The following is a 12,580-nucleotide window of genomic DNA, read 5'->3' on the forward strand; positions in this document are numbered from 1 at the left end:
TTGGTCACACCGTCCATTCCCAGCAGCATCCTTGTTAATCTTTTCTGAAGCCTCTCCAATTTAGTAATATCTTTCCTGCAGGAGATCAACTAGAATTGTTCACAATACTCCAAAAGAAGCCTTACCAACATCTTATACAATCTCAAAATGACATCCCAACTCCTACACTCTGGTTTGAGCAATGAAGGCAAGTGTGCCAGATACCTCCTTAGCCACTCTGTCTACCTATGACAGAGCTTTCAATGAATTGTCTCCTTGGTATCGGAGACAGCACTTCCCAGGGCCCTACCGTAAACTGTGTCATACCTGCCCTCTGATGCTGCCTGGCCTGCTGTGTTCTTCCAGCTCCATACTGTGTCAACTCTGGCTCCAGCATCTGCAGTTCTTGTTGTCTCTAATTCCTGACCTTGTTCATTTTCCCAAAATGCAAAACCTCTCATTTATCAACATTAAACTCATCGTCTCCTCCTCCACTTATTGGCCCAATTAATCAAGATCCCTTTGATAGCCTTCTTCACTGTCCATTATAACACCAATTTTGGCTTCATCGCAAACTTACTAACCATACCTAAATTCTCAAACGAATCATTCACGTAAATGACAAAAAAGCAAACAAAAAAACAAAAAATCAGAGGACCCAGCACTGATCTGAGCCTGTTGGTCACAGGTCTCCAATCCAAAAAACAACCCTCCACAACTAGTCCCAACATCAAGTCAATTTTGAACCCAACTGGCAAGGTCTCCCCAAATCCCACGTGATTTAACTTTATTGATTAGTCCACCATGCAATACCTTGTCAAAGGCTTCCATGTGCTCCATTTTATCCTGGATAGATCCTCTCTCATTCCATTAAAGTTATCCTCCTTCCAGTTAAGAAGTTTGACGTAGATTGTTCTTTGCCCTTCAGTATTAATAATCTAAATCTTATGAGTATTCTTATCCAAGAGATCCCCTGTAAGCACTTGGCCCACTGCATTCTCCAGCACACAACATAGCAATGTCTTCTTCATCCTATAAGCAGGGAAGCAACATACCAGGTAGAAGCTACATGAATGTTGACAGACAACTGAGTGTGTCCCCTGAAATTCAGGTATTATCCAAATGACTGAATTTCCTTTTGCTCTTTCCTCCTGTGCAGTCCCTTATCAGTGCGGGTTTGACATAGGACATTATAACTACATTCTCCGCCACTATCGTACAGCTGAGCTTAACATGTTGTGAAACCGTTGAAGTCACATATCCCATGAATGTTAAGGCCTCTTGTCCTTTTGTGCAAGTGGCACTAAAGTCAACTCTTAAATCGATTACAAGTGTAGACTGGAGATATTAAAGCCTTATCATTTATGTGTGCAGAAATACATTATGTAAAAGAGAGAATAAAAATGCCATCCATTCCCAGGGCCAATTGCTTTCAAAAAGATAACCACCAGCTTCCTGGCCACAAGTCTGAGGAGGCAGCAGATATCAGAAATTTCCAGCAAAAATCAGAAGTTTGTGAGAAACAAATCTGTGCCCAATCCTCATAACAACGCACAGACCAGGGAAAATTAGAAACCAAAAAGGTAGGGCTGTTCCCAGGACATAAAATTGAACATATTCCTGGGAATTTCTAATTGATTATTTGAGATTATCATAAATTTGCTTGCCTGTTTTACTGCAACACCACTCTGCATATAGAACATAGAACATAGAACTTAGAACATTACAGCACAGTACAGGCCAGGCCCTTCGGCCCTCGATGTTGTGCCGACCTGTCATACCGATCTCAAGCCCGTCTAACCTACACTATTCCAGGTACGTCCATATGCTTATCCAATGACGACTTAAATGTACCTAAAGTTGGCGAATCTACTACCGTTGCAGGCAAAGCGTTCCATTCCCTTACTACTCTCTGGGTAAAGAAACCACCTCCGACATCTGTCCTATATCTTTCACCCCTCATTTTAAAGCTATGCCCCCTCGTGCTCGCCGTCACCATCCTAGGAAAAAGGTTCTCCCTATCCACCCTATCTAACCCTCTGATTATTTTATATGTTTCAATTAAGTCACCTCTCAACCTTCTTCTCTCTAATGAAAACAGCCTCAAGTCCCTCACCCTTTCCTCCTAAGACCTTCCCTCCATACCAGGCAACATCCTAGTAAATCTCCCCTGCACCCTTTCCAAAGCTTCCACTTCCTTCTTATAATGCAGTGACCAGAACTGTACACAATACTTCAAGTGCGGCCGCACCAGAGTTTTGTACAGCTTCACCATAACCTCTTGGTTACGGAGCTCGATTCCTCTATTAATAAAAGCTAAAACACTGTATGCCTTCTTAACAGCCCTGTCAACCTGGGTGGCAACTTTCAAGGATCTTTGTACATGGGCACCGAGATCTCTCTGCTCATCTATACTGCTAAGAATCTTACCATTAGCCTTGTACTTTGCCTTCCGGTTACTCCTACCACAGTGCATCACCTCACACTTGTCTGCATTAAACTCCATTTGCCACCTCTCAGCCCGGCTCTGCAGCTTATCTATGTCTCTCTGCAACCTACAGCATCCTTCGTCACTATCCACAACTCCACCGACCTTAGTGTCGTCTGCAAATTTACTAACCCATTCTTCTACACCCTCATCCAGGTCATTTATAAAAATGATAAACAGCAGTGGACCCAACACCGACCCTTGCGGTACACCACTAGTAACTGGTCTCGAGGATGAACATTTCCCATCAACTACCTCCCTCTGTCTTCTTTCAGCAAGCCAATTTCCAATCCAAACTGCTATTTCTCCCACAATTCCATTCCTCCGCATTTTGTACAATAGCCTATTGTGGGGAACCTTATCGAACGCCTTGCTGAAATCCATATACACCACATCAACCGGTTTACTCTCATCTACCTGTTTGGTCACCTTCTCAAAGACCTCAATAAAGGTTTGTGAGGCATGACCTTCCCTTCACAAAACCATGCTGACTATCCCTAATCAATTTATTCTTTTCTAGATGATTATAAATCCTATCCCTTATAACCTTTTCCAACACTTTATCAACAACTGAGGTAAGGCTCACTAGTCTATAATTACCAGGGTTGTCTCTACTCCCCTTCTTGAACAGGGGAACCACATTTGCTATCCTCCAGTCATCTGTCATTATTCCTGTAGACAATGACGAGTTAAAGATCAATGCCAAAGGCTCGGCAATCTCCTCCCTGGCTTCCCATAGGACCCGAGGATAAATCCCATCCGGCCCAGGGGACTTATCTATCTTCACCCTCTGAAGGATTTCTAATACCTTGTCCTTGTGAACCTCAATCCCACCTCGTCTAGTAGCTTGTATCTCAGTATTCTCCTCAAAAACATTGTCGTTTTCTAGAGTGAATACTGTTGAAAAATATTCATTTAGCGCTTCCCCTGTCTCATCGGACTCCACACACAACTTACCACAACTATCCTTGATTGGGCCTAATCTTACTCTCGTTATTCTTTTATTCCTTAAATACCTATAGAAAGCCTTAGGGTTTACCCTGATCCTATCCGCCAACAACTTCTCATGTCTCCTCCTGGCTCTTCGAAGCTTTCTCTTTAGGTCTTTCCTGGCTACCTCGTAGCCCTCAAGTGCCCTAACTGAGCCTTCACATCACATCCTAACATAAGCCTTCTTCTTCTTCTTGAGCAGAGATTCCACCTCCTTCGTAAACCATGGCTGCAGCACTCTACAGCTTCCTCCCTGCCTGACAGGTACATACTTATCTAGGACACAAAGGAGCTTTTCCTTGAATAAGCTCCACATTTCTAATGTGTCCATCGCCTGCAGTTTCTTTCCCCATCCTATGCTCCCTAAATCTTGCCTAATCTCATCGTAATTGCCTTGCCCCCATCTATAACTCTTGCCCAGTGGTATACACCTATCCCTTTCTATCACTAAAGTAAACATAACAGAATTGTGATCGCTATCACCAAAGTGCTCACCTACTTCCAAAACTAACACCTGGCCGGGCTCATTACCCAGTACTAAATCTAATGTGGCTTCGCCCCTTGTTGGCCTATCTACATACTGTGTCAAGAAGCCCTCCTGCACACACTGGACAAAAACTGACCCATCTATCGTACTCGAACTGTAGTCTTCCCAGTCAATATTTGCAAAGTTAAAGTCCCCTAATGACAACTACCCTGTCTCTCTCACTCCTATCGAGAATCATCTTTGCTATCCTTTCCTCTACATCTCTGGAACTATTCGGAGGCCTATAGAAAGCTCCCAACAGGGTGACCTCTCCTTTCCTGTTTCTAACCTCAGCCATACTACCTCAGTTGACGAGTCCCCAAACATCCTTTCTGCAACTGTAATACTGTCCTTGACCAACAATGCCTTTTTATCAGGAAAACACCCAGAGTGCTGCACATATGCACAATCGGACAAAACTGGACTCTGACTGTAAGAAGCTATTCAAGTGCACAACAACGCTTGGTCAAAGAGATACATGAAGGAAGATTTTAAATAAGGAGTGAAGGTGTGCAGGTGGAGATGACAGTGAGTCAAGGGACCTGTTTCTGTACTGTATCACTCAGTGACAAAGAGTGAGAACACAGAGAGCTCGAGGGAATAAATTTCAGACTTTAGGGCTTGGATGCTAAAGTTATGGCCAGCAATGGAAGTAGGACATATACAAGAGACTGCAATTGAATGAACACTGTTCTTGGCAACTTATGGAATTGAAAGAGATGTAAGGCATCTCTAAGGGATGGAATGATTCAAACACAAACTTGTTAGGAATGCAGGCCAGCTTATAAATACATACAAACAATGAACAGAATTTGCTGCAATTTAGATTATCAACCAAAGAGTTGATAGTTTAAGAATGTTAGAGGAGACAATGCCAAGAACAGTACTGAAAAGTCATGACTGAAGATGACAGAAGCATGCATGAAAGTTGCATCAACAAGCTCAGACAGAATAAGAGGCCAATGTCGCTAGAGTGGAAGTGGTAATCTTTTTGAAGAGGTTGTGGGTTGGACATGCAACCCAGGGCTAGGTAGGATAGCCAACTGATTCAACCTAAGGTAGTAACGGAATGAGATGGAATCTGCAGAATTCAAGTCTCTGCCTTCAGCTCCTGCCAATGTACTGGATAGTCATAATTTGTATTTGGGGGAATTAAGACCCATTGAAGACTGAATGCTGGACAAACGCCTAACGAAATGGAATTTCTTTCTGTGGATTCTCAATGTGTTGGCCATGAGATTGGGGGTTCAAGCTTCTATTGTAGTTTGAGTTCTGAACAACGTTGGTGTCCCATGAAACACTGTGCTGCACTGCTGCTTGAACCTTCAATCTCATGGCCATGAGGCAAGTGAATTATTGCGCAGTCAAAATGGACAATGCTTAGGGATAGATCATACACTCTAATTTAATCTGGTCTCAGTTCAATTAGCTGATCACCACAGTCAAATTTCCAGAGCTAATTAAAACTCCATTCAATCATTCTTTCATTGCCAAAGCTGAAATAAACCTACAAATATAAACAGCAGACTAAGTATGAAATAGTCAAGAAGTGGCTCAACACATTGAGAAATCCACAAAAAGAAATTCAGTTTTGTCCAAAACAAAATCACACGGCCATAATTTGAGATAATGGGAGTCACATCTGATTACGTCAATTACTACTTTCAGAGACACGGCTTCTCGATAGGATCTTATTCAAACTGCACAGAAGCAACACTATCTTTCAAAGAAGCACACTGCTCTTTGTCTTGTCTCACTTTATTCAATTTTTTTTTCCAGTTTCTTTCCATAATTGTATAGGACTTACAGTCCAGTGGGTTGTAGTCCTGTATCTTAAAACAGAAGCTTTGGGTTCAAGGCTCACTCCAAGCCTTGACGGCCACCAAAATGACACACTTGACAAAGCCATACAGGGTGATTATCAACCTGCAAATCCATCCAACACCACAACAACTGGTGCTAAGAACATTACACATTGTATCAAGCATGGCTGACTAACACAGTAGTGCCCCTCAAGTAGCAGCTTCAGGTGACCGAAATGTTCCAGGAAAAGAAAGGTCAGAAATCACATGACACGAGGTTATAGTCCAACAAATTTATTTAAAAACACAAGTTTTCAGAGCCTCAGTCCTTCTCCAGGTGTTAGTGAGAGAGGTAGTATCAGACACAGAATTTGTAAGTAAAAGAGCAAAAGGTTCACACCATTGACAAGGATATACTGAACAAATCTAAGATGCTGTTAAATCTTTAATCAGTTAGAAGGTTTTAAATTGATTAATATGTATATGTAAATTCCCAAATTCCTTCTAAGTCACAGTCCTTAGAAAACTAAAAGTTTTATCAGTGTAAAGAAGAGCTGACATTTTAGGTCAGACAATGCATGTTCGGGACGAGACCTTGTTTAAGAATCTGTTTGTTTTGGTTTGGAGTTAGGCTGGTTTCATTTCTAAAGCAGGAATTTATAAAATTAACTGACTGCAAATAAATTGTACACTTTTTGAACAAAACAAAATGTATCTGCAAATACAAATTCACCCCATTGATTTGCGTGTGCCCATGTGCAAAAGAGAATGTGGGGGGCGGGCAGGTGCGGGCGTGTTGAGGGGTGCGGGGCGGCGTATGGAGGAAGCGTGAGAGAATGAAGGGGGGAAAGAGAGCATAAATTCTGTGTCTGATACTACCTCTCTCACTGACACCTTAAGAGGGACTGAGGCTCTGAAAGCTTGTGTTTTCAAATAAACCTGTTGGACTATAACCTGATGTTGTGAGATTTCTGAACTTGTCCACCCTAGTTCAACACTGGCACCTCCACATCAGGAAGAAACATAAGCCTGTTTCTCTGCCTAATGCACCTTCAGACTCAAAGTCTTGCAGGTTTAAGTTGGAGTATTTGACTGTTTCCATCTTGTCACTTTTAGCTAATACCACACCAGAGTAACATTTTATGTTAACTGTGTCCAACTATTGCCATGTTTATTCTTGTTCATATCTGGAATACGTTCCGAAGCAGTTTGAGAATATCTTGCTGCAAATGTTGACAGCCGGATTGGGAGAGGTAATGAAGGAAGAGAGGTGGGCCAAAGAGGGGAACGGCAAGAGAGACGATAAGTAATATAAAAAGGAAGTGACGGCAAAGGAACTCAGCAGGTCTAGTAGCATCTGTGGTGACAGAAGTGATTTGAACATGGAGTTGAATGTGACTTTTCTTTGGATTCTTATTCAATACTTAATTCTTTAAAATAGTCAATAAGTTTTCTGTAACTTTCCTCACTTTTGTCGCTATTGTTACCTGAAGTATGCTTCTGTTTGCTGGGTTTACAGATAACCTGATACACCTGGTGCCTGAGAGATCTTACCTGTGATTGGATAATTGCCGCATGGTTGCCATGGAAAGGAGATTGTCTCTCTTTTTCTCTGTGGTGTCGACTGCTCTGTTTGCTCCTTTGAAGCTGTTGGCGCAATTTCGCGATCTGGAAATGAAAATGTCAACGAGATTAAATGAGTGTTTTAAAGTGCATACCAGTTAAAGTGAGGAATAAACTCTTTGAAACACATTCACTGAGCTCTGCCTATTTAAAAATAGGAGTCTTCCAGTACTTAGCTTGCTTCTGTACTGAGATCATGGAAATGCCATTTATAAACTATATTCAAGCAGGGTTGAATTATAGAGAAATAGGCTAAAATTTTGCTGGATTAATTTTAAGGGTAACGAGCAATTAAACACATTTTGGAGGATTAAACAGGAAATAATCAATTATGGGACTGCAACAGAAATTAAAATTGGTCTGATAACTTGTCTCAAATTTTAGGGTTCTGTATCATAAGCTCCTCAAACAAATTTGCCCAACATGCTGAGTCATGATTGTTCCACTAACATTTGTTTCCCTGCCTTAAACCTTGTGGCATTGATGTCCTTTTTGACTGTGGAAGCTTCACAACAGATCCCGACTGACCTTACCTTGCACATTTGGCACTCTTCAACTTTTCCGCAGGCGTCACTGAACAGAAATCAGCAGCACCTCGGACTGATTATGCTCCCTCATCCTATGTGACTAGCCTAATCATCACAATAGTGCTGCCACTCCCAGACGTCACCTAACACAAACTCAGGAGGAGTCCAAGAACATTCTAAACATTACAGTATAGTTACATGCTTTGACTGCCAACTCAGCCCAGAGAAACCCTCAAGAACATTTCCACAGGAAGGCATTTCATAAGTTTTCAATCACATTTTAAACTTAAGAAAACTTACAAAATTTAAGCTGAGTACCTCATCAAGCTATAGAGAATCCAAACATATCTCCTTTCCTCATTTAATATTCATTTTACACATACCAAATTTTTTTTTGTTTGTTTTATAAAGGAGGCAATACAAACGAAAATTGTTTGAATACGGGCTACCAGAAGAAAAGCAGTTTCCATATTAGAAGTGGATGTTTCAGATTCAGCAATGCCCTATGAAGAGCATACAATTTGTATTACCTGTTATGTACTTTTTTTAAAACCGATATCAAAGTTAGTAATCATAGAGTCACAGCATAACACAGCACAGAAACAGGCCCTTCAGCCCAAACTGGTTCATGGTGACTATGGTGCCCACTCAGCCTGTTCTAACTGCCCTCATTTGGTCCATATCTAAACTCTTCTCATCCACGTGCCCATCCAAATGTTGTGTAAATGTTGCTCTTGTACCTGCCTCAACGACTTTCTCTGGCAGCCCAATCCATATACGCATGAAGTTCGATAAGGTTCCCCACAGTAGGCTATTGTACAAAATGCGGAGGAATGGAATTGTGGGAGATATAGCAGTTTGGATTGGAAATTGGCTTGCTGAAAGAAGACAGAGGGTGGTAGTTGATGGGAAATGTTCATCCTGGAGACCAGTTACTAGTGGTGTACCGCAAGGGTCGGTGTTGGGTCCACTGCTGTTTATCATTTTTATAAATGACCCGGATGAGGGCGTAGAAGGGTGGGTTAGGAAATTTGCAGACGACACTAAGGTCGGCTGAGTTGTGGATCGTGACGAAGGATGCTGTAGGTTGCAGCGAGACATAGATAAGCTGCTGAGCTGGGCTGAGAGGTGGGAAATGGAGTTTAATGCAGACAAGTGTGAGGCGATGCACTTCGGGGTAGGAGTAACTGGAAGGCAAAGTACTGGGCTAATAGTAAGATTCTTGGTAGTGTAGACGAGCAGAGAGATCTCGGTGTACACAGATCCTTGAAAGTTGCCACCCAGGTTGACAGGGCTGTTAAGAAGGCACACAGTGTTTTAGCTTTTATTAATAGAGGAATCGAGTTCCGGAACCAAGAGGTTATGTACAAAACTCTGGTGCGGCTGCACTTGGGAGTATTGCGTACAGTGCTAGTCACCGCATTATAAGAAGGATGTCGAAGTTTTGGAAAGGATGCAGAGGAGGTTTGCTAGGATGTTGCCTGGAATGGAGGGAAAGTCTCACGAGAAAAGGCTGAGGGACTTGAGGCTGTTTTCATTAGAGAGAAGAAGGTTGAGAGGTGACTTAATTGAAACATATAAAATAATCAGAGGGTTAGACAGGGTGGATAGGGAGTGCCTTTTTCCTCGGATGGTGACGGCGAGCATGAGGGGGCATAGCTTTAAATTGAGGGGTGAAAGATATAGGACAGAGGTCAGAGGTAGTTTCTTTACACAGAGTAGTAAGGGAATGGAACGCTTTACCTGCAACGGTAGTAGATTCGCCAACTTACGTACATTTAAGTCGTCATTGGATAAGCATATGGACGTACATGGAATAGTGTAGGTTAGATGGGCTTCAGATTGGTATGACACGTTGGCACAACATTGAGAGCCGAAGGGCCTGTACTGTGCTGTAATGTTCTGTGTTCCACTAAGGCTAGCATGCTAAATGCCTTGTTCACCTTGTCCACCTCTGACACCACTTTCAATGAACTATCTGCCTGTACTCCCTGGTCTCTCAATTTCACAACACTAAGGACCTTACCACTTACTGTATAAGTCCCACCTTGGTTTGACTTTCAAAATGCAACATCTCACACTTCTCTGTATTGAATTGCATTTGCCAATCATCAGCCCACTTCCCCATCTAATCAAGATCCCTCTGTAAATTTTTGATACTAATTTTGTAATTTTGATACTAATTTTGCAAACTTACTAAACATGCCTTGTACATTCACATCCAGGTCATTTATGTATATAACAAAGATTCCAGCACAGACTCCGTGTGACACACCACAAGTCACAGACCTCATGTCTGAGCAACAACCTTCAACCATCACCCTCTGCTTCCTACATGGAACCAATGTTAAACCCAATTAGCTAGCTTTCCCTGGATTCAACACTGCCTAAGTTTCATGACTAAGACATCCATCCATGACAACATCCACTACCCTATCCTCGTCTATCCTCTTGGAATAACTCCAAAAATGTGACCAACGTGAATTCCTGGGTAAGAATCCATGCTGACTACCCAAATGTTGGTTGATCCTGTCCCTCAGTATCCTCCCCAGTAACTTGCCTATCACTGATTTCAGGCTCGTTTTAGTTCCCTGGCTAGTCTTTGCTACCTTAAACGATGGAACAACATTAGCCACCTTCCAGTCTTTCAGAACTTTACTAGTGGCTAAAGATGAAGCACAAATCTCTGCAAAAGCCTCTGCAATTTTCTTCCTCGCCTCCCACAATATCCAAGGATGGACCTGATCAGGCCCAGGGGATTTATCCACCTTAATGCACTTTAAGGCTGCAAACGCCACCTCTCTGGTATAACAAGGTGTAGAGCTGGATGAACACAGCAGGCCAAGCAGCATTAGAGGAGCAGGAAGGCTGACGCTTCATGCCTAGACCATTTCTGAGGAAGGGTCTCGGCCTGACGCATGGGCCTTTCTGCTCCTCTGATGCTGCTTGACCTGCTGTGTTCATCCAGCTCTACATCTTGTGATCTTAGATTCTCCAGCATGTGCAGTTCTTATGACCTCCTCTCTGGTAATGTGTATGTGGTCCAAAACATTCCCACTTGTTTTCCTTATTTCCTTTGCATCCACGATTCTTTCCTCAGTAAACACTGAGGAGAATTATTCATTAAAAATCCCCCCCATCTCCTGCAGTTCCACAAAGGTGGCCATGCTCATCTTTGGGGGACCTAATCTCTCCCTAGCCACCCTTTGACATTGATGTAAAACCTCTTGGGATTATCTTTAACCTGATCTGCCAGATCAATCTCATACTCTCTTTGTGCTCTTCTCATTTTCCTTTTGAGTGTGCTCATACACTTTTTATAATCATTTAGGGATTCACTTGAGGCCGAAAGTTTAAACCTAATGCATGCCTTCATCTTTTTCCTGGCCACAGCCTCAATATCTCTCATCAGCCAGGGATTCTTAAACCTGCTCGCTTTTTCCTTCACCATAACAGAGTCATACTGTCCCTGGACTCTTGATACACTCTTAAAAGCCTCCCATTAGCCAGTCGTTCGTTTTCCTTCAAACAGACTCCCGAAGTGGACCTCTGCTAGATCCTAATGGCCCCAAAATTGACCCTGCTCCAGTTTAGCACCTTAACCTGTGAACCTGTCCTATCTTTTCCCACAACTGTGTTAAAACTAAGTGAGTTATAGTCACTGGTCATAAAGTGCTCTCCAACTGACACTTCAATTACTTGCCTGACCTCATTTCCTAAGACGAGGTCCAGTCTTGCACCCTCCCAAGTAGAACCCTCCATAGAGTGATTTACAGAACTTTCTTGGACATACGTGACAAATTCCACCATGTCTGGGCCTTTAGCACTCTAGGAAGCTCAGTCAATACAGGGAAAATTACAATCTTCAACCAATACTATTAATAGAACATAGAACATAGAACACTACAGCACAGTACAGGCCCTTCGGCCTTCGATGTTGCGCCGACATGTGAAACTAAACTGAAGCCCATCTAGCCTACACTATTCCATTATTATCCATATGCTTATCCAATAACCATTTAAATGCCCTTAAACTCGACGAGTCTACTACTGTTGCAGGCAGGGGATTCCACACCCTTACTACTCTCTGAGTAAAGAACCTACCTCTGATATCTGTCCTATATCTAGCACCCCTCAATTTAAAGCTATGTCCCCTTGTGCTAGCCATCTCCATCCAAGGAAAAAGGCTCTCACTGTCCACCCTATCTAATCCTCTGATCATCTTGTATGTCTCTATTAGGTCACTTCTTAACCTTCTCTCTAATGAAAACTGCCTCAAGTCCCTCAGCCTTTCCTCATAAGACCCTCCCCTCCATACCAGGCAACATCTTGGTAAATCTCCTCTGCACCCTTTCCAATGCTTCCACATCCTTCCTGTAATGCGGCAACCAGAACTGTACACAATACTCCAAGTGCAGCCGCACCAGAGTTCTGTACAGCTGCAACATGGCCTCATGACTCCAAAACTCAATCCCTCTACCAATAAAACCTAACACACAGCACACCTTCTTAACAGCCCTATCAACCTGGGCAGGCCTGAGGTTTGATTCCAACCTCAAGTGACTGTTTGCACATTTTCCATTCTCTGTAGGTTTCCGCCGAGTGCTCAGGTTTCATCCGACAGTCCAAAGATTTGCAGTAAATT

General features: G+C 42.6%; 1 protein-coding gene across 2 annotated transcripts in view; it reads right to left on the reverse strand.

Moving 5' to 3' along the window:
- LOC125453943 (protein FAM117B-like) overlaps positions 1–12,580 on the reverse strand; it is a 222,987-nt gene that overhangs the window by 127,046 nt on the left and 83,361 nt on the right. For both annotated transcript variants that reach the window (XM_059647022.1, XM_059647023.1), the window contains one exon: positions 7,340–7,453. In XM_059647022.1, the coding sequence (XP_059503005.1) occupies positions 7,340–7,453 (114 nt within the window). The remainder of the gene's footprint in view (positions 1–7,339; positions 7,454–12,580) is intronic.

This window comes from Stegostoma tigrinum, chromosome 7, assembly GCF_030684315.1.
Source record: "Stegostoma tigrinum isolate sSteTig4 chromosome 7, sSteTig4.hap1, whole genome shotgun sequence".
Taxonomy (NCBI): Eukaryota; Metazoa; Chordata; class Chondrichthyes; order Orectolobiformes; family Stegostomatidae; genus Stegostoma; species Stegostoma tigrinum.